General features: G+C 43.2%; 1 protein-coding gene across 2 annotated transcripts in view; it reads left to right on the top strand.

Moving 5' to 3' along the window:
* The window catches only part of LOC118091929 (collagen alpha-6(VI) chain), a 64,150-nt gene extending 40,742 nt beyond the window's left edge, over positions 1-23,408 (top strand). For both annotated transcript variants that reach the window (XM_035129536.3, XM_060280644.2), the window contains 21 exons: positions 772-834; positions 1,313-1,378; positions 2,516-2,569; positions 3,781-3,816; positions 4,111-4,173; positions 5,238-5,300; positions 7,597-7,659; positions 8,807-8,869; positions 9,630-9,680; positions 10,461-10,496; positions 10,738-10,800; positions 11,416-11,478; positions 12,676-12,711; positions 13,516-13,552; positions 14,804-14,815; positions 15,598-16,091; positions 17,421-17,517; positions 17,608-18,279; positions 19,939-20,029; positions 21,397-21,523; positions 22,372-23,408. In XM_035129536.3, the coding sequence (XP_034985427.3) occupies positions 772-834; positions 1,313-1,378; positions 2,516-2,569; positions 3,781-3,816; positions 4,111-4,173; positions 5,238-5,300; positions 7,597-7,659; positions 8,807-8,869; positions 9,630-9,680; positions 10,461-10,496; positions 10,738-10,800; positions 11,416-11,478; positions 12,676-12,711; positions 13,516-13,552; positions 14,804-14,815; positions 15,598-16,091; positions 17,421-17,517; positions 17,608-18,279; positions 19,939-20,029; positions 21,397-21,523; positions 22,372-22,386 (2,265 nt within the window). In that variant the 3' untranslated portion in view covers positions 22,387-23,408. The remainder of the gene's footprint in view (positions 1-771; positions 835-1,312; positions 1,379-2,515; positions 2,570-3,780; positions 3,817-4,110; positions 4,174-5,237; positions 5,301-7,596; positions 7,660-8,806; positions 8,870-9,629; positions 9,681-10,460; positions 10,497-10,737; positions 10,801-11,415; positions 11,479-12,675; positions 12,712-13,515; positions 13,553-14,803; positions 14,816-15,597; positions 16,092-17,420; positions 17,518-17,607; positions 18,280-19,938; positions 20,030-21,396; positions 21,524-22,371) is intronic.
* The last annotated feature ends 3,067 nt before the right edge of the window (positions 23,409-26,475 follow it).

Raw genomic sequence — 26,475 nt, 5'->3', positions numbered from 1 at the left:
CAGCTGAAGGGGAGATTGTGTGTGACTCCTGTCTGGTATGCTATACAGTAATTTGTGTTTTGTATGCCTGCTGCTATCTGTTGACCTTATGCAAATAAAGTATTGCTTATTCTTCATCCACTGGCGTGCTTATTGGCTCCAGATCCAGAAAAAACCCTGCCCTTGGCAGAAAAAGGAGGTCCCTTGTGTATGAATAATAATAATAATAATAATTTATCATTTATATCCCACCCATCTGGCTGGGTTTCCCCAACCACTCTGGGTGGCTTCCAACAGAATATTAAAATTCAATAATCTATTAAACATTAAAAGCTTCCCTAAACAGGGCTGCCTTTAGATGTCTTCTAAAAGTCTGGTAGTTGTTCTTCTCTTTGACATCTGGTGGGAGGGCATTCCACAGGGCGGGTGCCACTACCGAGAAGGCCCTCTGCCTGGTTCCCTGTAACTTGGCTTTTCACGCTAAATATCAGCCTCCTGAATTGGGTCCAGAAGCTAACAGTGCAGCTGTTGCAAAAGAAGTTGGCTTTGCCCTCATTTCCCAATATTCATTAGCAAATTAGCAGTAGCATTTTTCACCACCTGCAGATTCCGGGTCATATTTCCGTGCAGCCATATATCAAGCGCATTAGAAAAGTCAATTGTGAAGGTTACAAAGAGCAGCCTCATTGTACAGGAAAGGGTAGCAAGGTCCCAACTCTCTCGGTTTTAAAACAGCCACAAATCCAAACAGACAATCTGGGAGGTTTTCACAGGATTATTTTACATCTCCAGGGCAGCCCAGGACCAAGTGGACTTCCTGGTGATGAAGGTCAGAAAGGCTTCCAGGGAGATCCTGTAAGTATTCTCCACACTCCATGAGCATACTACACCATACATATGGTTGGTAGTTTCTGATTGTATTTATTATGCACTAAAATATATATCAACAGCCCCTCTTAGGGCTCGCCCAGTCTTGCGTTTGTCCTCTGCCTAGAAACCAAGGGTCCAAGTAGGCCTGGGTCCAACTCGAGGGGTTTTGCCCTTGCTCCATCGCTTTCTTCTGGAAAATCCGTTCTTTTGTGATAAATCAGAACAAATGTCAACCCAGAAAAAAACCTGATTGACATTTGCTGCGATATGAAAGGGCGCTACAATATTATTGTTATATATAAAGAAAATGCATGCTTCTCAACTAATTTAAAACCTTAAGGGTGGATTTATCTCAGATACTGATTACACAGTGAACGGCAACTTTTGTGTTACTCTGTGTATTATTCAACACTTTGGTTTTATCTTCATGAAAGTAAACCTCAGCTTATTTTTATTTATTTAGGGAGATTCTGGAGTGGATGATGATGTAGAAGGAGCGAAAGGTTACAAAGGTTCACAAGGGAGCAGGGTAACTATTGATAATTATAGCTTTGCTTATATCTTTTTTGTTTTTGAACACTTGAAAGTTCAATCCTTACTATAAGGTATTGATGAACAAATAAAGGTGATTACAAACTAAATGGATAAATTGCTTTGATAAATAATTTGATTCATTTATCACAGTTTTAGATAAGAATTTTCAAATAATCTCATTGGAAGAATTTAATTGGTAGCACCATGGTTTCTCTTTTGCTACAGTTCACCTTCTGCCAAAAACTATTGTATTTGTCTCCCTATCCACTGTGGCAATATTGCATAAATTACATAACTTAGGTAATTTACAAAATTGAGTAAATGACAAAAAAGTGTGTTGTGGTTATATTATTCCACCCCATTAATTAAGATGCAAAGGAAGTGAAATGTAAATGGGGGCAGGAAATGATCAGTTACTTCTCATTTGCATACTGAATGCAACAGCAATCACAACTGGATTTATTTCTGTTCTGGACATGGGACAAATAAGCAAAAATAAGCAATTACTGCTCCCGTTTCTGTTTTCATCGGAACTCTCTGACAACCCTAGTGGTAAAGAAGAAGAATTTATTTTTTTGTACCACGCCCACCTGACTGGGTTGCCCCAATATTCTGTTGTATATTCCAACAGAATATACAAAAATGCAACAGAGCATCACACATTAAAAGCTTCCCGGTAATCTTCATATACCGTGTTTCAATTGTTCAACCATTGGAACAATAACCTGCAGACAGTGTCACTTTACATGTATTCTGGGTAAGGGGCTTGTGGGGGTGAGATGAGAAATCCACAAAGATCAATGGATTAAATTACATGCAATCAGCTGGAGACGTTTTAATCAAGTAGCAAGCTTGACACAGTTGGACCATTAGAGGTATAAGAGTAGCAATTGTTCCATCAGTGACCATTTGATAGTAGTACTGTAGTCATCCTGCAACAATTGACTCTTGGGTCTTCCCTATTTATGTTTTTTTATTCTTACTACTTCAGGCATGTATACGAACGTTACGTTTCCCCACCAAGGTGAACTGTGTGCCTGCACTTTCTGTCTTAGTGTGAAAAGTTGAAAGATTAAGAGCCACAATAATTGCTGTAGAAACCATGGTGTAAAGTTACATTCTCTATCCGCAGGGAGAAAAAGGATCACAAGGTTTTACAGGCGAGAATGGATCTCCAGGATACAGTGTAAGGACGAACGTAGCTCACCTGGGTTTTCTTAGTAAATAAAAGATCGAGCAAATTCCAAACTAGACCATAGCTTCAGTATCCGAACCTTAAGTCTGACAATGGAGAACTTATTTTACGGTTCCCTGTTTGTGAAATGTCACATAAATCCTGTCTGTCACAAGCCAACCTCAAAGGGGACACACAGTAGCCTGACTCACCCCATGGCTAAATCCCCAACCAGAAGCATTTTAGGAGTGAGAGTCAAGGTCTTCCAGATATTTTGGGTGAGATGGCCACAAGACTGCCTGCACTGCTGCCGTGGTTTGCCATAGCAGCTGAAAAGGCTTTTTAAACTTAGAGTTTATAAAAAAAATGAATGCAGAATGCCTGGCTTGGGGGGCAGGGGCGGGAATGGCCTCCTTGGCTCTTAGTCAAAGCCCATGCAAGGTGAGGCAGAGAGGAGATGTGGACCAAGGACCTACAGGACCACCTCTCCTGGTATGTCCCACGGAAGACCTTACGGTCTTCAAATAAAAACATCTTGGAGATCCCAGGCCACAGGGAGGTTAGGTTGGCCTCGACCAGAGCCAGGGCTTTTTCGGCCATGGCCCTGATTTGGTGGGACGCTCTGTCACAAGAGACTAGGGCCTTGCAGGACTTGACATCTTTCCGCAGGGCCTGCAAGACGGAGCTGTTCCACCAGGCCTTGGGCCATGGGCACAGTCTGACCCTCTCTCTCCTTCTGTAATCCTCATAGAACTCTAGGCCTTATTTTGATTCTGAATTGATTTTAGAATGTATTTTAATTAATTGACTGTGTGATTTCATGTACACTGTGCTATTTTTACTTGTTGTTAGCCGCTCTGAGCCCGGCTTTGGCCGGGGAAGACGGGATATTAATATTAATAATAATTAATAATAAGAGAGAGGCCACAGCTATTTCAATGATAAGAAATGTTACCAAAAAAGGGGGTGGGAAGAGAACTGTATGAGGAAGAGGAGAAATGGGGAGGTACGGGGGAGAAGGGTGGTGATCCTGCAAAGATGAAGGAAGGGATGGTGGAGGGAAGAAAAGTATGCTGATGTTGCCATGCCTACGTTGGTTGGTGACGGAAGCATAGAGCAGGGCAAGGGCTCCATGAGCTGCTCCCTCGTCAAAAAGCAGGCCTGTGAATGTTTGTAGCATCAAGTTAGGACCTCTAAAGTAACAAATATTCCTTTTGTCGTAGGGACCAGAGGGACAAAGAGGACTTCCAGGTCCACCGGTATGTTTTTCTTAATTTTACCAGTTTCAGTAAGTATGCGATGAGACGTAACCACAGGAACTCCTGACTGCCCAGGTCAGTAAGGAGAAATTGGTTGGAGAGAGAAGAATAGATTGGTGGGAGATGGAGCTACCTGGCATTTTCATGCCACCACAATCCTGTCTGAAAGTGTAGAAATGAGGAATTGCGGGGTGGGGGTGGGGTTATATTTGGTTCACACTAGAAGGCAAACCTCCCTAATTTGCATTTGGGAACTGAGGAAAACCAATGCCAACAAGAATGTTCTTCTTTCAGGGGACAAAAGGAAACCCTGGTCCCAGAGGTTTGGAAGGAAAACAAGGCTTTGAAGGTCAACAAGTGGGTATTAGCATTTATGTGTGTGTTGAGGGAAAGGGTGTAAATCAATGGAAAATCACATAGTTTGAATAAATTTGTGATATATCAGTTTGCACTCTACCTTCTCTGTCTGTGTGTAAAAAAATTGCGCCTGCAATTGTCGGGGATTCTGCTTGTCTCATAAATCAACAATATATTAAACACACCACAGAATAACATTGCACAAATCTCGCAGAATAATTGTCCCGCTAAATACACAAGTTGTGTAGAACATGAAATAGAGAAACCTTGAGAATTTGGCATGAGAGCTTTTTAAAGGGGCAAGTGGTACCAGTGTATGCTGTTCTTAAGATAGTCGCTCTTTAATTATCCTGCCTTTCCTCACAAAGATGCTGAGAGCAGAAAGCACTTGAACATTTAGAATGTCTAAACGCATTCAAAAACTTCTTTAAAAAATAGTGTCCCCATGCCAAATCACCAGATTGCTTTAAGACTTGGGCCAGAGAGAACTTAAAGAACATTATCTATGTGTAAAATAAAAAAAATTCCTTCAGTAGCACCTTAAAGACCAACTAAGTTTTTATTTTGGTATGAGCTTTCGTGTGCATGCACACTTCTTCAGATACCTGGGTATCTGAAGAAGTGTGCATGCACACGAAAGCTCATACCAAAATAAAAACTTAGTTGGTCTTTAAGGTGCTACTGAAGGAATTTTTTTTATTTTACTTCGATCCAGACCAACACGGCTACCTACCTGTAACCATTATCTATGTGTGTACAGGGATAAGTGTATTTGGAAAGACTTAACTTTGAGATAAATTTGAGTGTGTGCCCACCTGCCTGGACTGTGTCAAAAACAACATATAATAGATTCCGGAAGAGCCATGGTTATATATATGTATATATATCAATATATCAGAAATACAAATCTGTCTGCTTATGCTTATTGCAAAAGAAAGCCTTCCCACGTATTTTCCAGTTTTCAAATTCCTTTATGTTTCTGTTTAGTAGCATAGAGTTCATAAGCTTTCAGGTAGACATTTGGGTGAATTTACCAGACTTCTTAGATGTAATTTGTTTTCCAGGGGACAAGTGGCATTCCTGGTGAGAAAGGAGAGAAAGGACATTCAGGAAACAAAGGTCTTCCGGTAAAATGGCCTCATGCATATTTCACTGAGATTCATTTTTCTTAATACAGTGCTTTTCAAGCATTCTGAAGCAAGACCCGTCTGTGATTTCACTCAGCCATTTGGGATACACTTATAAACAAACTCTTCTTTTAGAGGCTGGCCTTTTTTTCTCTACAACAAAAAGAATTTTACATCAGTAGTTAACACTGAATAAATTTTGTATTGTATCTTTCACTATTCATGTTGATATCTCTTTATATAATAAAAACGTAAGGATGTCATCGCACAGCCCCAATTGAGGGATTTGCATGAAGTCAGGGTGGGGGCAGGGAAGCAAAATTGAAGGTAGGTTGCACAACAGCAATGGCCAAGGCATGGAAGTGAGAAGGGAGTGATCCTGTCATTTAAAATTGCCACTTCATTCCTGGAGGAGGAATGGCAGGGTGTTGGTAAATGGAGCAAGCAGGGACACAGCCCTTTGTAAATCTATATAGGAAGTATGTACATCAGTAGACTTTTAACTGTGACGTATATGGAGAGAGGTATCTCTTAAAAGAGTCGGCAATGGTGTATGGTTTTAAGGTTACCATACCTGCCAAGTTGCTGTCGGAGAAATAAGGGTCCGACCGGAAGTAGCAGACCGGAAGTAGCGCTGCCGCCATTTTGGAACTGGGCGGAGCATGCTCAGAAGTGACTTTTGATGCTGCTTTGCCCAGTTCCAAAATGGCCGCCGCGCCAGAAGTCGCACTGCAGCCATTTTGGAACTGTCGCTTCTGAGCATGCTCCGCCCAGTTCCAAAATGGCTGCCGCGCCAGAATAAACCGGGGGGGAAACAAAAAAATCCGTTTTTTCAGCTAGGAACAGCTGGGAAAACGGGGATTTCCCAAGGAATACGGGAGACTTGGCAGCTATGAAGGTTACCAGGTGTCCCTGTTTCCCAGGGACAGTCACTGGATTTACAAATCAGTCCCCACACAAAATCCATTGAAGCTGAAAAGTGTCCTTGGATTCATTTTTTAAAATCTGGTAACCTTAGTATGGTTAGCCTGATGGAACAAAAAATTCGGTGAGAATGGGGTGTGGGGAGGGGAGGCCTTTGTGTGCAATTTACTCAGGAACATATCAGGCTGGCTTGAGACCTTTTGCCCCTTGTAGCAAAGGACAAGATGGAGCCTCCCATTCCATGGATTGAATACGACTAGACTTGCAATTGAATCTGATTTCAGCACTGGCAATGGAATATCCTCTGCTGTGCCTGAAGCCAGCAGGCTCCCTCAGGAGGAGCAGAGCAGACTAGTTTTAGGGAATAGGGGTACTGCTGCCAATCCCTGGCATCTGCCACCTGACTCACTCTGCCTAATGGTAGGGCTGCCCCTGGCCAGGATGCATTTTTGGGTTGTAATGGACGCGGGTGGCGCTGTGGGTTAAACCATAGAGCCTAAGGCTTGCTGATCAGAATGGTGGTGGTTCGAATCCCCACGACGGGGTGAGCTCCCGTTGCTCGGTCCCTGCTCCTGCCAACCTAGCAAGTAGATAAATAGGTACCGCTCTGGCAGGAAGGTAAACGGCGTTTCTGTGCGCTGCTCTGGTTCGCCAGAAGCGGCTTAGTCATGCTGGCCACATGACCCGGAAGCTGTCTGCAGACAAATGCCAGCTCCCTCGGCCAGCAAAGCGAGATGAGCGTGCAACCCCAGAGTCATTCGCGACTGGACTTAACCGTCAGGGGTACCTTTACCTTTAATGCACAGTATGGACCCAGGTGGCGCTGTGGGTTAAACCACAGAGTCTAGGGCTTGCTGATCAGAAGGTCGGTGGTTCGAATCCCTGCAACGGGGTAAGCTCCTGTTGCTCGGTCCCAGCTCCTGCCCACCCAGCAGTTCGAAAGCACATCAAAGTGCAAGTAGATAAATAGGGACCGCTCCGGCGGGAAGGTAAACGGCGTTTCTGTGTGCTGCTCTGGTTCGCCAGAAGCAGCTTTGTCATGCTGGCCACATGACCCGGAGAGTCATTCGCTACTGGACTTAACCGTCAGGGGTACCTTTACCTTTAATGCACAGTATGGGAGGCACTGTCTTCATACCCAATGGCAGCGGGTGCTATAGAGATAAATTACAGCAATGAGTATTATTGAAAGGTTCCACACATTACAGAAGATAAGAGTTTCTTCTCTCTCTCTCTCTCTCTCTTTCCTTTTCTCTTTCTCCCTTTCTTTCTTTCTTTCTTTCTTTCTTTCTTTCTTTCTTTCTTTCTTTCTTTCTTTCTTTCTTTCTGGTCAAACTTAAAAAGCTTGATATAATGTTTGTTTGGTTTTCAGGGAAACTTGGGAATCCCAGGCCCTAAAGGAAATCAAGGGAAACCTGGACCAAGAGGAAATGAAGTATGTTTTCAAATGTCTGCTATTAATTTTTCTACACAAAGTGTAAAGTCTGCCCATATAGTGTAAACATCAGGAGTGACTAGTGCAGCCCTCATCTAGTAACTCCTATCATTTCTAAACATTGGTTGTGTTGACTGGGCCTGATGGGAGTTGGAGTCCCACAACAGCCCAAAGACCACACGTTAGCCACCCGGCTATAAATGATAAGGAGAAAATTTCCCAATGCAGATTCTCCAAAATCTTTTTTCTCTCTGTGGGGAAAAAAACCAACCCTTTGCATTTAAATTAGGGTTGTTAACTACTACTTAATTTTTGACAGGAGCTTTTTGCCATTATGTGTTGCATGACAGAAAACAAGCAGGCATTGGTTTTCCTGTCAACAGGAAAAATTGTACCTGTCAATACGTTCCTTCTGTGCTGCTGTAGAAGGCACAGAGCTTCTGCTCCTAAAACGGCAATATTTTATTTGCCTTTATTCAAATAAATAGTCAAAACAGACTTTACATAGACAGTGGCTGAGCCAGTCTGTTCAAGGCAAAGTTTGTGCAAACATGTGTATTTCATAGTTCACATATTTTTTTATTAGGTGACTCGTGAGCTGAACAAACAAAAAGAGAAAGAAAGAAACAAGTATTTGTTAACAGTGAAAGAATATCTGTGAATTTGAGTCTCTAATTGATAAATCCCAAATTACCTTAACTAACCTTAATCCCACTCTGTCTGAAGTACACAGCTTATCTGTTTTGGGGGATTGTGGCCAACCACAAATTATGTTGCCAGTAACTTGGGCTGCCATATATACTGATTTTCCAGGACATGTCCTAGAATTCACCTCCGAAAATGGCACCCTGGATTATTTTTTGGAAATCAGGCAAATGTCCTGGAAATCCATCAACAGGGATTAAATTGTGTCAAACATGCCTTTAAAAAGCTTTGGTTCCCCCCCCCAAAAAAAAAGAGAGAGAAAAGCTCAACAACTCTGTCCTGATTTTCACTTTTAGAGCTATTGTAACCCTACCAGTAACTATTTCTCAGGGAATGTTTGCTACATATCTCATTCACTGTTCTGATTTTGATTCAGCAACTTTCCATTTTGGTTTACTCCTTTGGTTCTCATATACGATGTTGTACTCAATTTGCCCAACAGGGAGAACCTGGGGATCCTGGAAGGAAAGGACCAGCAGGGCCCCGTGGTCCACAAGGAACGAGGGTTTGTAATTTATGTTCATCTTACTCAAAGGGCCTGACCGAAAACCAAAAGTGTCTTGGGCTCAAAGGGTAAAGTGAATTGCCCCCATGTATATGACGGTAGCCCGCATGGTGCCTGTAAGGGGAAGGGCTTATAGAGAACAGCCCCCCCCCTCATTAGAAGCAGCCCATCTCCAAGCAGTCAGGAAAGCGAAGGGGCAGATGAGGAAAGTCAGGAGACGGGAAAGGGAGTGCCCAGGCTCTGGCAACATCCAAGAGCCCCTGCTCCACAGGCAGGAAGAGAAGGAGAGGGAGAGAGAGGAGAGGAATAAGGCAGACCGCAGACCCTTCCCCCCCCCCCCGACACCGGAATTGAGGAGGAGGAGAAGAGGGAGGAGATTCACTGTCCCGAGGCTCTTATGTTGGTCCAAATCGCGGAAGGGGGCAGTGCCGGAATCTGACTCACAATGAGGAGACATGAAACCATCAGCTCGCTACACTGTAAATAATGTGCACCAATAAAGACTTTTGAAAGACAAGCATCAGCCAACATGGCCAAAGGTCAGGGATGAAGGAAATTGTAATTCAGAAACATCTGTCCCTGGTGTGTACAATGCGGTGTCAACAATTAAAATACCTTACCGCAGAAAGCCAAATTTGGTGACTTCCGCAACAGCCCTGCCCCAAGTTCACGATAAAACAAATATGTTTCATACACACTTTTTAAATATATTCCCTCGGGAATTGACCACCCACTTTTAAACATCTCTTGTCTGCCCTAGGGGGATGAGGGAATTCCTGGATATGGAGCAGCAGGAAAGAAAGGATCAAAGGTAATTACATTTTCCCAAAAAAAAAAAAACTTGAACTTGTTTTTATGCAGTTTGGAACTACTCCCAATTAATTACTGCAGATTCCCTTACACGGGTGCAAATGTCATTATCATCAATAGAGCCTAGAGTGCATAGCATTGGGAAAGGAATACTGCCTGGAGTTAAATTGCTGCATTAAATTCCTGTTTTGATATGACTGGGGAAATTCTAATCCAAAAGGGTACAGTTCTGAGTCCCAGAGTTTTCAAAATGAGCATATAAGGATCAGATATTTACTTGGCTGAAATCTAAAGGGGTTCTTTGTATGCAAGAAAAGGAAACACATAAGCAATTTTAATAGGTGTTGTTTTTTTCTTGTGCAGTTTTCATTATTAAAAGAGAGTTGTTGTTTTTCAAACCAAACTGCTTTTCCTCTTCGTGAGTGGGTGGATGGTTTTAAAACTATGTATTTATATAAAGTTGGGAGCTGATTTTTACTTTGTGAATGTTGAATGTTAAACTATGATCTACAAAGGTTGTGCATGAATGAACTATGCTTGCTTGGGATGGACTAGAATCTCTTTGTCACTACAAAAACCATATCCCACTTAAAAAAATTTAGCGCTCGTTTCTCGAAGTGATAGCATTTTCCTGTTGCGTTTCGTGATTGTTTCCTTCTATGCCTTGAGTTTATGCCTATCCTCGGCTTTGTCAACGTTTTCTTGATTAAAAAATAGCAAAAGAAACATCCGTCTAGGAATTTTTGCAATGTTAATTATAAAATACATATTTAAATTATAGGGAGAAGAAGGCTTCCCAGGAGACATTGGAATGCAGGTACCCATGTACATATATTCTGAGGGCCAAATCCCAACAAGGGATTAAATCCTAATGCAATCATTATTAGCATTTCTTGTAATAAATTGAACTGACTGTATGCCCTCTGCTTCCCAGTTCAGTGGCCATTGGGATGTCTATCATGGGAAGCAGAATAAGCAGAATATCTTACATTTTGATTTTTTCTTTCTTTGCTAGGACAGTCATTTTTATCTTCTTTGTTTTCTATTCAATTCAACAGGGTGCACGTGGAAACCCAGGCCTTCCTGGGGAACCAGGACCAAAAGGCGTTAGGGGAAGAATGGTATGGTGAACAGCAATTTGAGGGTTTTTTTTTAATAGTATTATTGGTTAGTTTAGTTCTTACATGCCCTTCTTGTAGTACTTATTTTTCAGCTTCTGCGAAGATGGGATTAACAGACCCCCCAAGTGTCCCTATTTTCCAGGGACGTCCCTGATTTAGAGAAGCCATCCTGGTTTCTGATTTGATCCTGGAAAGTTCAACTGCAATTGGTCTTCTCATTATACACGATAAAGCTATTTCTAGCCATCTCACCTCTTGCTTTTTCCTGTAAGACCCAATTGCTGTTGTTAACAGTCGTCAACAGGTTTACCACTATCAGCCAATCACCCATTCCCACCACCCTTCTGAATAATACCCCTCCCCGCCCTCTCACAATATATAAGGGTCTGGTGACTTCTGTTTCAGTGCATCTGAAGAAGTGTGCATGCACACAAAAGCTCATACCTATGACAAACTTAGTTGGTCTCTAAGGTGCTACTGGAAGGAACTTTTTTTACTAATTGGGTGTCATTTCTGATGCCGGGAAGATCCTTGTCTTCTGTTATTTTTGGTGAATATGCAAATGTACTGTCTTTTTTGATGTTGTACTTGAAACAGATTATGTAATGTTTCTAGGGTACTCCAGGATTAAAAGGTGAGCCGGGTGGCCCAGGAGCGTGGGGTCCTCCAGGACGTCCGGTATGTTTCGTTCTATAAACATATGCTGCTTTTTCTGCATCAGAAACAAGTCTAATTCTCTGAGTTGCTAGATTTCTAACGCACTCATCTTCTCAGGCCTATGAAGTGATCTGAGTTTTAGTAAAGCCATGCTCCCATCTGCAGCCAACTGGGGCTCCTTAATGCAACAATCCCCACAATGCTGGTGAACTGCTTAGCAACTTTGATTTCATCAGTTCTAGAGGACCACCTGCATGCTTTCGGAATTGGCGGCATTCTTGTCTAATAACTCTTTTCTGAACTGCCAGACCACTTTCAGAAGGCCTTGTCTGGGAATTTTTATTCTGTCCCACGACAGTGACAGTGTGGAATGCCATGGGACTCAACTGCCGCCCACTTCCTGCTACTTGCCATTAATATGAAAGCAGAAGCAGAAGCTGGGGGGAGAGTATTTTTACACCAGCCAAATGGTTTAAAACATTTTATATCAGTCAATCAAGTAAATGCAGCAGCTGTTGCTTTAACCCGGGGTTAAAGGTAAAGGTAACCCCTGACCGCTAAGTCCAGTTGTGGACGACTCTGGGGATGCGCACTCATCTCGCTCTATAAGCTGAGGGAGCCGACGTTTGTCTGGAGACAGCTTCTGGGTCATGTGGCCAGCATGGCTAAGCCGCTTCTGGCAAACCAGAGCAGCGCACGGAAACGCCGTTTGCCTTCCTGCCAGAGCAGTACCTATTTATCTACTTGCACTTGACGTGCTTTTGAACTGCTAGGTTGGCAGGAGCTGGGACTGAACAACGGGCGCTCACCCCATCGTGGGGATTCAAACTGCTGACCTTCCCATCTGCAAGCCTTATGCTCTGTGGTTTAGACCACAGCGCCACCTGAGTCAAAGGGTTAGAAGGCGTTAAAACAAACCATGGCTAATGTTCACCTTTGGGTAGGCATAAAGTTATGTTGTGGCAAATGCTGTAGAAGGAAGGGAGTGATTTGCATTGGTTAGAGAAGGTGGGAAAATGCAAGATGGGTATGGCTGAGCGGTTAACCATGGTTAAGAGATCAGAAAATGTTGCACCTGCACTTGGCTTATAACATAGATGGCATGGGTTCATATGTTACGGCACCAACAAGACTCTTCTATCAGACAAATACCACCAGCTGACCAAAGTAACTTTCAGTTCAACTTCTAGTTCTCTGATCTCAACCTTATTCTTCTAGGGTCCAAAAGGCGAGAAGGGTCTGTCCTCATTTTCGGTACGTACCTTATACCTGGAATGCAGTATTTATGACGTGTGGGTGTTTTCCCCTTCCAGCCTTGAAGTGTAAGTCTCTTTGCAACCATAAGGGATTGCATGGATCCACTTTTGTTGCTCACCTGTCACTCCTCACACCGCAGGGATAGGATTTCAAAGTGAAGAAACGTGCATAAATATTAAAGACTATTCCAAAAGAAAGTTAATGTGAGCAATAATTAAGAACATCAGAAGAGCCTGCTGGATCAGGCCAATGACTCATTTAGTCCAACTGGTCAGCCATCATGGTTAAGTAGCTATGATAGCCTTATCCTTCATGAATTTGTCTAATCCTCTTTTAAATCTATTCAAGTTGATGCCCCTCACTTCCTGTAATAGGAGTGAATCCAATAGGCTAGCTGCATGAAGAAATGCTTTCGTTTATCTGTCCTGAATCTTCCAAAATTCAGCCTCCTTAAATTTCCCAACGTTCTAGCATTCTAAGAAAGGCAAAAAACCTGTCGACTTTCTCAATGCCATGCCTAAACAATTTAGACAATTTGCAACCAGAAAGAACACTCCACAGGAACACCCACATAATGTGCTTTAAATAGGCATTATCAGCATCGCAGAGTGATGATAGCTATCTTGGGCTTACACAATGAACATCATTACTGGGAGGGATTTAAACTTGGGTCTTCTCAGACCTTATTCAACACCCTAATAATTACGTATTGGCTCTCAACATGCACTTTCTGCTTAGAAATCAGACGTTTCTTCTGCTAACAATGTATCTGTGTTCATTTTCATTCCCGTGCCACCCCAGTCCTGTGAACTCATTGAGTATCTGCGTGAACACAGCCGTAAGTACTGCCCGATTTTGAATTTTGATACCAAAAGGAGGAAGAACATCCTATACAGAGCCCAGTTAATATATTGACCACTTGCCTGCAGTTACAATAAACAGTGGGGCTGAAAACTCTGTTTGGTTCAGTTAACAGTTTTCAAAGGGCCTCAGGCTAGCGTTAGCATGATGCAATCTCATGTTGAGCTATGATATCCCAAGCAGCCATGGCACATGCAAGTCATTCCTGTTCAAAAGAGCCTAGACCACACGACTTCCTGTGCAGCCAAAACCATCCAGTCCAGGGTGGGCTGATTGGTAGTAGTATGGCAGGGTTGGATCTGGGAATATGGGCTCCTGGGAGATGCTCTTGGGCCTTTGAAACTGCATAAAACTGCATAGTAGTGATGTATGGAAGTGAGAGCTGGACCATAAAGAAGGCTGGTCACCGAAGAATTGATGCTTTTGAATTATGGTGCTGGAGGAGACTCTTGAGAGTCCCATGGACTGCAAGAAGATCAAACCTATCCATTCTGAAGGAAATCAGCCCTGAGTGCTCACTCGAAGGACAGATCCTGAAGCTGAGGCTCCAATACTTTGGCTACCTCATGAGAAGAGAAGACTCCCTGGAAAAGACCCTGATGTTGGGAAAGATGGAGGGCACTAGGAGAAGGGGACGCCAGAGGATGAGATGGTTGGACAGTGTTCTCGAAGCTACGAACATAAGTTTGACCAAACTGCGGGAGGCAGTGGAAGACAGGAGTGCCTGGCGTGCTCTGGTCCATGGGGTCACGAAGAGTTGGAAACGACTAAACAACAAAACTGCATAGTATATAAATCAATTGACAGCCCCAATAAACAGTTTTGTAGTGTAAATTTGAGACTCTGCCCACCAAAGATCCCCCTTTTTATACCATGGAGTTTTTGCATGGGATACAATTTGATGTTCAAAAGTTAGGGAGGGGAGGGCTCTGATCATCAAGATATCACATAAAAGCAAATGCACATTAATTTAATAAATGAATCTATTTGTTCTTTTGGATTATAATTTCTCCTGTATATTTCTATTCTGCAATCTTTACCTATTGTTGAAAATTAGGGGTTAATTTATTTTATGATTTAAATTATCGTTATTATCCAAAAACATAGCCCTCCTGATGGGGGCAGTTTAAGGGAAGTGTGCCATTAATAACTGTGCTTTTCTCTCTTTTAAAGTTTTCAAGGGAATCTAATTTGGAACCCTATCTTTTTCTTTCCTCTTTCCGTTTAGCTTGTTGGACGGGTGAGTATCGCACTAGCTGTTGTTGTTGCTCCACTTCCAAACCAGTGCTTTTTAAGCATTGCTCTGCATGACAGTATTTGCAGTGGCACAATTAATTTGTTATAATTTCTAGGTAGTAATAATAACAAATAATAATAATTTATTATTCATACCCTGCCCACCTGGCCGTGTTTCCCCAGCCTCTCTGGGCGGCTCCCCATAGAATATTAAAAACACGATAAAACTTCAAACATTAAAAACTTCCCTAAACAGGCCTGCCTTCAGATGTCTTCTAAAAGTCAGATAGCTGTTTGTTTCCTTGACATCTGATGGGTGGGCGTTCCACAGGGCAGGCGCCACTACCGAGAAGGCCCTCTGCCTGGTTCCCTGTAGCTTTGCTTCTCACAGTGAGGGAACCGCCAGAAGGCCCTTGGCGCTGGATCTCAGTGTCCAGGCTGAACGATGGGGGTGGAGATGCTCCTTCAGGTATACTGGGCCGAGGCTGTTTAGAGCTTTAAAGGCCAGCACCAACACTTTGAATTGTGCTCGGAAACGTACGTAGTGTGTGATCCAGGCTGAATTAAGCCCATTTTAATCCCTAATGGTTTTAACAGGACAGCCAAACACTTGCATACATCTCTCTCATTAAAACAAATGGTGTTTCTCAAAAGTATTGATATTTGATTGGATAGTGCCCTACATAGATGCAAACATTGAGGGCATTGTTCAGCCAAAATGCATACGTTGTTTGCTTTCAAAATTATTTTTAACATGCTACTCAATAACCTTATTTTGCATTCTAGGAAGACTGGAGTGTCCGGTATATCCGACAGACGTAGTATTTGCCTTGGATGTATCTCAAGATACTACGCCCCAGATATTTGAGCAGATGAGAGAGATGGTCATAGCAGTTGTGAACAATACCCAAATAAGGGAAAGCAACTGCCCAGTGGGAGCCAGAGTCGCCGTTGTATCCTACAGCTCTGATACCCACTATCTGATCCGCTTCCAGGACTTCCACAACAAGGAACATTTGCTGCAGGAGCTAGCTAAGCTTTCTTACCAGAGGTCAACGATCAGACGTGACACTGGGGCATCCATGAGATTTGTTGCCAGGAATGTTTTCAAGAGAACTCTCCCAGGTGCTAACGTGAGAAAAGTTGCTGTCTTCTTCAGCAACGGCCAATCTGACAATGGAGATTCTCTCAGCACAGCAGTCCTGGAGTTCCGTGCATTTGACATCCACCCAGCGGTGATTGCTTTTAAAAACATCCCAAGCATCAATCGTGCTTTTGCGGTAAGAAACTGTTGCCTCTTTCTTCCTTGCTTTCGGAACTGTCTCAAGGGCTTCACTGCTCATTGGACCTTTTAAACATCAAGGGAGTTTTACATGTTGGAACGTTGCAATTAGTGCTGTGCTGAAAGTCGCCCTTTATTTTTGTAAAACTCCCCACCTGGCACCTCCATACCAGCGTTCGTTTGTTTTCTCTCTCTTTTACTGGTGCGGGAAAATCTCTGTGAAATTTCTTGGAGGATGCTGGGGTTTAAAAGGGCTGCACTGCCACATTTCTCAGCCACCTGTACCATCCAATAGGCCCATGAGAGGATATCATCATGACGTTACTGTCATTGAATTCTACTCAATATTGATCCAGAGTAGATTCCAATGGAGAGTAAAAACTTAAACACGTTGCAGGATTCCCCCAAAATAGACCAGAGGCAATTGTATTTCATCCAGCAGAGCTTTACTGCTACTGAAGGCAAATGAACATAATGGTCACAAATCCAATACAGTGGTATCTCGGTTTATGAACACAATTGGTTCTGGAAGTCTGTTCATAAACTGAAGCGTTCATAAACTGAAGCAAACTTTCCCATTGAAAGTAATGGAAATGGATTAATCCGTTCCAGACGGGTCCGCGGAGTACTCAACCTGAAGCGTACTTAACCCGAAGCATGGGTGTAATTGGTTCCGGAAGTCTGTTCATAAACTGAAGCGAACTTTCCCATTGAAAGTAATAGAAAGTGAATTAATCCATTCCAGATGGGTCCGCGGCGTTCGTAAACCGAAAATTCGTAAACCGAGGTGTTCATAAACCGAGGTTCCACTGTATATTCAGGATTGGCACTGTCCATAAGAAAACCAGCTGCAGTATACTTAAGTTAAACTTGCAATAACTTACAATAAGGCTAAAACTTAACACTAAACATAATATGTACAGAACACCACACCAGAAAGAAGAGAGATAGAAAGAGAAAATGAAACCAAGGCTCCTTCTGGCCTTATTATTATAGTCAGCATGACCTTGACAGAAGAGATAAGAGGACCAGTTTAAGCCAGCTGTGCTCAGCTTCTCTGAAGGAATAACCCAAACACCATGAACCACCTGCTTGCTTCTTTCACACAGAGAAGCTTCCGGAACCCTCTTGAATTAATTAGAATAGGAAAGAGCTCTACACATCAGATCAATACTTTCTGCACTAAGAAATGCAAACTTACAGTTGCATCCTCCTGGGAGCTTTCTGGGAAGCATGGGCGAGAAAGGGGGACTGATGTGGACAGGATCACAACTCTCACCATCTGCCTGATAAGTTATACACCTATTTAAATCTCATATTCTTTCAGATAGATGACACAAGACTGTTTCAAGTTATCAATATTCAACCTGAGAGAGATTATACTCCAGCCTTACAAAAACTTCAGTCGTGTGTACTTTGCTATGGTGAGAGCACATGAAACCAGACTTCCGTTCACGGTTTCTCTTCTCCCCGCACATATTGTATTATTAAAACAACTGTGTTTCCATTTCCAGACAAATGCAAGCCAGATAGCTCTTGCTTCCGTGCTGAAACCCCCCGTCCTCGGGGCTATGTGGATGCCGCTTTCATTTTGGAAAATTCAAGGGAAATAAGCCCGGTTGAATTCCGGAAACTGAAAGATTTCCTAAGCGCAGCGCTCGACGGCTTTGACATCTCTGCCGAACCAGAGACCTCTCTGACAGGGGACAGGGTGGCTGTGCTGAGTCATGCTCCTCCACAATTCAGGCCCAAAACCCAGAGGAGCCCAGTAGAGATCGAGTTTGACTTTTTGACTTATGGCAGTAAAATACGAATGAAGAGACACATCCAAGAGTCTATCCAGCAGCTAAATGGAGCGGCTGCTGTTGGCCATGCCATACAGTGGACCATTAGCAACATCTTTTCTGAAGCACCCAACCAGAGAAAATACAAGGCAATCTTTGTTGTTTCTGCTGGAGAAACAAGTCGATGGGACAAGGAAGTGCTGAGGGATGCATCTCTGAGAGCCAAGTGCCTGGGCTATGCACTCTTTGTGCTTTCCTTAGGGGATGAATATGATGGAGTGGAAATTGAAGAACTAGCAAGCCTGCCCCTGGAACATCACGTGGTGCAGCTTGGGCGAATTCACAAGGCTGAACTTGGGTATGCAGTGAAGTTTCTGAAGCCATTTCTACGCCTCCTTAAGAGTAAGTCATTCTACTGTTGCTGGCCTTGCTTTATAGAGAGAGAGAGCTTTGTGTTTAGAAGGGAATCCCCTAAATGCTTCCAGATGACAAGGAACCAATTCAGTCCAGCCTTTATTCCTAGTGTTTACTGAGGCATCTGGAAGAATAATACATTCTTAGAAATAAAGATTGTGTAATTGAATATTGGGTGATTGAGTGGTCTGAGGTTGAATTATAGTTGGCTTTTCAAATCTTTGGGCTAAAGTAGGCTTTCATAGTGACAACACCTATCATTTAAGGTTGTTACAGCCTGAATGGTTTGTCCGAATATGATTCCCAGGCCAAGCAATCTTGAACAGGGGACTTTCAAAGTTTGCCAGCAGCATTTCTGCCAGTCCCAGTGGATTCAGAGCTGTGCTGTTCATGAAACCCTTCAATGAATGAGCCCATTTTTATTTTTTTTAAAAAATAAGAGCTGAATTTAAAGCCCCTAATGTTTGAACTTGTTTCCTCCCATCTTGCACCAGAATGACGGTGAAAAAGAGAAATATAAAGTATCAAGGACATATCCAGGCCACAGGCTAGCTTGAGTTTGGCAGGCCTCGAGATTGTGCTTGCCAAATTTTGGTAAGCCTATGATCAAAACGCCTTATAGATTACATAGCCTGTTGCATGCCCTCAGCTTTGTGAGCATTTTACAACGCCAAAGGAAAAGCAATTGTGCAAGTCCCCAACAGATGGCTCGTTTCGTTTTGGTTCCAGATGCTGTGTAATCATTTGGAATATTATTACAGTTAGACATAGCAGTTAGTGGTACAGAACATGCTTTGCATGTAGAAAATTCAGTCTCTTTCGTCTCCATTGAAAGGCTCTCCGTTAAGGATCTCATGCAGCAAAAGTCGGGGGGAACCTGTACTTGAGACCTTGGAGAATCACTGCCTTTTGGAGCCAATAGTGCTCAGTCAGATAAGCCTGTACAAAAAGATGCTTAGATCTAAGCAGGGGCTGAGCAGGTGTCCCCGAAACAATGAAGTCTGCTTCACACAACTCAATTGTCCCGAATTAAGCAGGACATCACAGATTCGCAGAAGCTGCCCCAGCTTCTGATTGAAGTCTGTGATGTCCTGCTTCTGCCCCCTGGCCTCCTCCCCCTCCCCCTCTGGGACAGCTTCCGCCATAGGCTCCACTGCCGTTGTGGCCAACCACCACCTCCACCGCCATATTCCTGGAAGCGGGTGCAGCGCAACTGGAAGAACACTTCCGGAAGCAGGCACACCACTTATGGTGCCTGTGGCAAGGTCAGGAAGGCCGCAAAATAGGCGGCAAGTTGGCTGAGGCCTAGCTGTGGCAGTGGCAGAGGAGGAGGGGGAGCTGGTGAAGGGAAGGCTGCGGCGGGAGGGGGCAGCTGGGGCGCAAAGATTGGGAAGGGTTGGTGGGAGAAAGAGTGCATGAATTGGGTGGGGGGTGGTGGAAAAAGAGTGCACAGACCGGGTGGGGTGTGGTAGAAAGCATGCACAGATGTCCCAAAAAGTTGAACGGTTTGCCGCTTCCTTTGGCAGAGGATGGAAGACTTCACCCAACCTTGTTTGCTAAGTGTTTGTGTGGAAAGGACTGCAGTTCATTGCTCGCATCGTAGCTCTGCTTATCATTTCCCACCAATTGTGCCATATGTCTTGACAGGTGAAATGAACAAGTATCCGCAAGCACAGCTCAAGAGAAAATGTACAAGCATTAGCCAACAGAGGCCCCTGTATGGTCCACCCAAGCGCATGTGAGTTTCTTTCCACACATGATTTTCCACATTGATATATATCCACTCATATATCCATGACCTACGCTCTTATGGGAGTTGTGATGGCCTTCAACTAAGTCTAAATGAGTTGCAGGTCTGACTCACATAAGATCTCATTTGCTTTGTTGCATATTGTTACTCCAGGAAACAATGGCTGATCATGGCTGTTGGTTTGGCTACAGGCTCCACTGAAATGGCCCCTCTCCACATTACCATCTCTTGCCAATCGTGCAGGAGAAACAGAGAAGCATCAATATACAGTGGTACCTCAGGTTAAGTACTTAATTGGTTCCGGAAGTCCGTTCTTAACCTGAAGCTTTCTTAACCTGAAGCGCACTTTCCCATTGAAACTAATGGAAAAGTGGATTGATCCATTCCAGATGATGAAAAACAGCAATTTAACACGAATTTTACTGTCTAACGAGAACATTGATCCATAAAATGAAAGCAATCATCAATGTACTATACTATAAAATAAATAAGACAGTATTGTAGATGGGGAAAAAAATAACATGCACTTACATGCACTAATGATAGTCATTGTTTGGATGGATTTTTTTTTAATCCATTTCTGTAGTCACACAATCAACCAGTAGCTGAACTGGGCTCCACACGATCCTCAAAACAATGGCAAAAGGCAGAATCCCCCAGAAGTCCCCCAAACGAAGGAGCAAAGCAGAGACAAAGGCACAAGGCAGACTCTCATAAACAAATCCCAAAATCCCTTGTAGAATCCCAGAATTTTCCTCTCTCCCCTCCCCCAGGGAGGTGGGCTTACCTGGCTAGGTGCCACCCATCTTGCTAGAGCTGGGGGTGGGGCAAGGGTTGATAAAGGGCTTTTCGGCCCAGGCTCATCTTTGTTTTCTTAACTGCTCTTCATCTTCTTTAGGTAACTGTTCCTTACCTAACTTTGGGGCTGGGATGCGACCTGCTGGGCATCCTGTGGATGTCGGGGCCTGGCTCCCGGCATTCGCAGAGGCCTCCAAGAGCTCGGAACACTCACTTCCGGGTTAAAAATGTCTCTGAAGGAATAACCCAAACATCATGAACCATCTGCTTGTTTCTTTTACACAGAGAAGCTTCCAGAACCCTCTTGAAATAAGTAGAATAGGAAAGATCAATAAGTAGAATAGGAAAAATCAGTACATTCTGTACTAACGCATGCAAACAGACAGTATGCTCCATAGAAAAAGGGGAATATAGCAACTGGCTGCTAGTAAAATGTTGGATGGAGACGGGGAAAGAGTAGTTTCACTTCAAAGCCATTCTGTGCTCATCCTCTGCTTTGCATTAGAACCTTTGCAAACACATTGATCCCAGACTCTATTTTGTTGTTGCATACCTAGTTTTGCCGTTGGCAACACTATGCCAAGTGGAGCTATGCTTCTAGATGCCGAATCTGCTTTTCGGGAGCCCACACCATATGATTTCGTAACCCCTGGAAATCCCTTCAGCAGTGGACAGCAGATCATTGTAAGTAGAATTTCATTGTCCCATAAATATGCTTTTAAAAACAAAACAAATAGAATTATTCTTGCCGTTCCATGTAGCACTGACTGATGACTTGCCCTTTTTGTCAGCCCCCATTCCATGTGTAGAGGGCTTTTAAAAAATATAATTTTTATTTGATTTTTACAGTTTCATTCACAGAAGTAGTATGGTTACAAATAATAAAGTTTACACAAGATTCTTCCGAATCTCAAGACTTTACATAACTTTGTTGTTTTAACTGCATATTATAAGTCCATATAATTTACACTCCATTGTATCCAAAATATATGTATCATTGCAAGAGTTATGTAAGCCTGCCAAAGAGTTCAAGTGTTTACAGTGGTCTTTCAAATACTATATAGATTTGTCCCATTCCTTGTTGCAGTTCTAATCCTCCTGATTTCTGATTTTCCCGGTTAATCTTGCCATCTCTGCATAGTCCAATGGTTTCATCTCCCAGTCTGCCCTACTAGGTATCTTGTTGTCTTTCCAACTCTGGGCAAGAAGCATCCTTGCAGCTGTTGTAGCATACATAAACAGTCTTTTCAGTTCTTTTGGTATCTCTGCACCTACAGTTCTTAACAAAAAGGCTTCTGGGTGTGTGTTTTTTTTACAAAAGTTATTTTTTTAAAAAAAAAATTAATTCATTGTGTATCATTTCCCAGAATTCCTTTATCACTTTACAGTTCCACCACATATGGTAGGAGGTGCCTTCCTTTTCCTTGCATTTCCAACAAACATTTCCATGGGTAGAGAGCTTTACCTGCTGAGCATCAACTGCATCATGCCCTAAAGTTCAGCAGGTAACATTATTCTCCTTCCCTTTTCAGGTACCTGGAAATTAGCAACGTGTTTTGGTTGGAAACTATGCCTCTGCAGCAACTTGTGAAGTACTGCTCTCCCATTTCTATTGCCGTCGTTGCTAATGACTTTGCTCATTGATTCATTTGTTCAGGAACTGGAAACAAATCTCTATTAAAAACAAAGACAAATTGAAGACAATTTTGGGAGGGTGGAAAGTGATGGTTCCGACAAGACAGGCTGAAGAATGAAGTATGTTTTCCTGTATATTAGAAGGTTTTTATCTGTGAACCCACCTCCCGTTTGTTTTGATTTTCCTTTAGAAGAGTGGAAATAATGGAGCGTAGAAGCCACCATTACTTTGTTGTTTCCAGAGGTTTTCTGGCTTTTAGCCTAATCAATGCACAAACTGAAGTCTTGTATTTTGTAGTTGGGAACTTGCTAACCTATCCAGCGCTGTTGAGTTTGCCATATGGAATATGTCCATACTTGCAAGTGTCTCTTGGCTATGACGTCATCAGTGATAGTTCCCTCATTCCCACTTGCTCAGACCTGAACCATTTTTAATAACTCTTCTTAAAAGTTTGTTTTGTTTCCTGATTGAGTTTGTTAGTGTCCTTGGATAGCTGTGCTCTCTGATGTGACAGTCCAGCCTTCCCCCCCCCTTTTTTGAACGCTAATCTGATGTTGTAATGCAATAGCAGTGGAAGGTTGCATTTTTGTACGGCTGATTCTTTAATTTTGTGCTAATTTTTTGTACATGGCACGGTATGATGTTGTGTGGCATCTGCGCAATAATCCCTGGGGATTTGCTCATTTCACTGTGACGCTCTTTTCTAATCTGCACTTTGGACCTGAGGTAGCAGGGGGAACGCAAGCAATCTCTAGGTGCTGTGCGAGTGTCAAATGGGCTGAGCCAGCGCACTGAAACCTTGTCGCCCATCAGGGATCCCTCTTTCATTCTATCCCAGATAGCTCAGTGGTTGTGGATTGTAAAGGCGCTACAAATCGATGCAAGAATGTGTGCAAATAAAGTGGATCTCGGAATCAAAACGGGTGAAATTATGCTTCGTGTACCTGAGCCACTTCTGTGTCTTCAGTCTTATTAAGAAGGTACATCTTTATAGTTAGAACTACCGGCAACAGAAAGTACTTCGTGGTGGGATGAGTGTTCCTCATGGTGCTATGGGATAACACATACAGTGGTGCCTCGCTAGACGAATTTAATTTGTTCCACAGGTCTTTTCTTATAACGAAAAATTCGTCTAGCGAATCCCATAGGAATGCAGTGAATTTTTTTTTTGCCCATAGGAACGCATTAATTGAATTTCTACGCATTCCTATGGGAAACCGCGATTCGCTAGACGAATTTTTCGTAAAACGAATTCGTCTAGCGAGGCAACCTCCACTAGAAAAAACCTTTCGTTAAGCGGAAATTTCGTTAAGCAGGGCATTCGTTAAGCGAGGCACCACTGTATCTATTATCTTGTTTTAAAAGAAATAAAACACGACCCAAATACAATGAGAGGCGCTCTTCTTGCAATTCATTGGGATCAACACAGGAACCCCCTGTGCCCAATACAAGCTGCACTATCTGAAGAACCATAGCTTCCTCACCCCAAAATAAGAGAGCACCATAAATAGAATTTTTTTTCTCACCAATGCCAATGCCATATTTTGTGACAGTGGACTACCTGGGTGGCTGGGGAAGGGGGCAAAAGCGACCTTTGGGGAATTGGACTGAGAAGGGGCAGCGAATGGTGAAAGGAAGGCAAATCAGGAGATATTCATGGGCAGCAGGGTTTATCGAAAATGATAAACCCTTCCTTAAATTTAATTGCTCTTTCCATGAGTGGTAATGGAGCTGCAACAATGACCAGTCCAATGGGCCTCCATGTTTCTCAATCTCATGATGTGCCGTTGCCCCAGAAGTAGTAGAGGGAAATAAATAAATAATAATAATAATTAATGGTTCAAACCCCACCCAACTGACTGGGTTTCCCCAGCTACTCTGGGTGGCTCCCAACAGAATATTAAAAACACTTGCCTAAACAGGGTTGCCTTCAGGTGTCTTCTAAAAGTCAGGTAGTTGTTTATTTCCTTGACATCTGGTGGGAGGGCATTCCACAGGGCGGGCGTCACTACTGAGAAGGCCCTCTGCCTGGTTCCCTGTCACCTCACTTCTTGCAGTGAGGGAACCGCCAGAAGGCCCTGGGTGCTGAACCTCAGTGTCCGGGCTGAACAATGGGGGTGGAGGCACTCCTTCAGGTATACTGGGCTGAAGGCGTTTAGGGTTTTAAAGGTCAGCACCAACACTTTGAATTGTGCTCGGAAACGTACTGGGAGCCAATGTAGGTCTCTTAGGACCGGTGTTATATGGTCTCGGCAGCCGTTCCCAGTCACCAGTGTAGCTGCCACATTCTGAATTAGTTGTGGTTTCCGGGTCACCTTCAAAGGTAGCCCCACGTAGAGTGCATTGCAGTAGTCCAATGGCAGCTGCCACTGCCCAGGAGGGGGGGCCATCTTTCCCTCCCCCAGCACTTCTGGTGCACCACCGTGGCACGGCATGGTGTCATTCCAATGGGGCATTTGAGGGGGTGTACAGGAGGGTGGTGCTGCCACAGCATCATTATTATTTATAACTTATACATCCTTTGGACATCCCTATTTTCATCAGAGAAATGTTGGAGGGTATGGAGTTATGCAGCCCCCTGAACCAAGGAGATAAATAACTATGCAACCTTTAGAAGACATCTGATGGTAGTTTCCCTGTACAGTGGTACCTCGATTTACGAACGACTTGGCAACCAAATTTTTCGACTTACGAATGGGGCAAATGGCCGCATGCTTACGAATTTCTCAACATCCGAACGGAAACCGCTTTTCGACTTACAAATTTTTCGACCTATGGAGGTGCCTTCGGAACGCATTAAATTCGTACGTCGCACCACTGTATAGCAGATGGGTGGTGTATAAGTAATAAAATTATTATAATTATGGAATAGGACGTCCCTATATTCATCGGATAAATGTTGGAGGGTATGGAATCTGCACCTCAACATGCAAACAAAATTGACATCAGGTGCTAAACACAGGCTCCAAATCCTGCTCTCCAGATCTGGGGAACGTTGGTCAGCCCAAAGGTCACATCTCACTTCCGGGGGGGACGGGACGTGGCACGTGGTGGGCGTGGCCAGACAAAAGCGGGTGGAGCTACGGAAGTGAATCTTACCTTTGTACAGTAGGCTTAGTTCTTCATACCCACACACTTTCACCTACCTTCCCACTAACGCAAGAACCATTATCGGATCTCAAGGGCATATTCCAGTGAGGCAGAAAAACTCAAGGGCCGTGTAAAGCGGGGTTTCCCATCCCTCGGTTGCAGCAACACATTTTCAGGCACCCCTTCATTCACTCTTGAGCATCTTGAGGTGATCAGATGACTAAATACTGAGGCTAGAACAAAGCTGTTTTCTCCCCTTGGGGGGAAAAAAACGCCACTTAGAATAGTCGCTTCAATTTTAGAGAGAAATCAATTCTGCACCCTGGATATTAAAAACAATTGTCAAACAAGTGGATTCATTTTTTTAAAATAAAAAACAAAAACAAAACACTAATTCTGGAATTTAAACAAGACCATGTGGCTATAAACATGACAACATTCCCCAGGGCCTCCTCCCTCCCCACCATTCTACATGATTTTATTAGATGCAAAATGTAAACACATACATCTGTTAACATGTATTTGCTTAAGGGCTCCGCCTTAGGATTATTTTTAAACTAAAGGATGAGTAAAAAAATCCCTTAAATAAACCAAATAAATCACTGTATCATTCTGAAGTGTTTATTTAAAAAAAAAATGAGCGGAAGGACGATTAATTCCAAAAGATTTTTTTGCTTCAAACGGCCCAACCATTCCAGCTCACTCAAACTCAACTCATCCGAAAGTTTTATTAGTGTGTGCAATCTGGTCTGAAGCATAGGGGGAAATGTAGAACACTAGGTTTCATCTATTATTATTTTTAATGGGGTACAACTGTGAGGAATACATTGGATTTAAAATATGCTAGGGTTGGTATATTGTAAATGAATGCTTCACAGGGGATGCTGCTAGGGCTGTCTGCCACACAGCT

The sequence above is a fragment of the Zootoca vivipara genome, chromosome 11, assembly GCF_965207765.1.
Source record: "Zootoca vivipara chromosome 11, rZooViv2.hap1.1, whole genome shotgun sequence".
NCBI lineage: Eukaryota > Metazoa > Chordata > Lepidosauria > Squamata > Lacertidae > Zootoca > Zootoca vivipara.
This window is presented reverse-complemented; position numbering and strand designations above follow the sequence as displayed.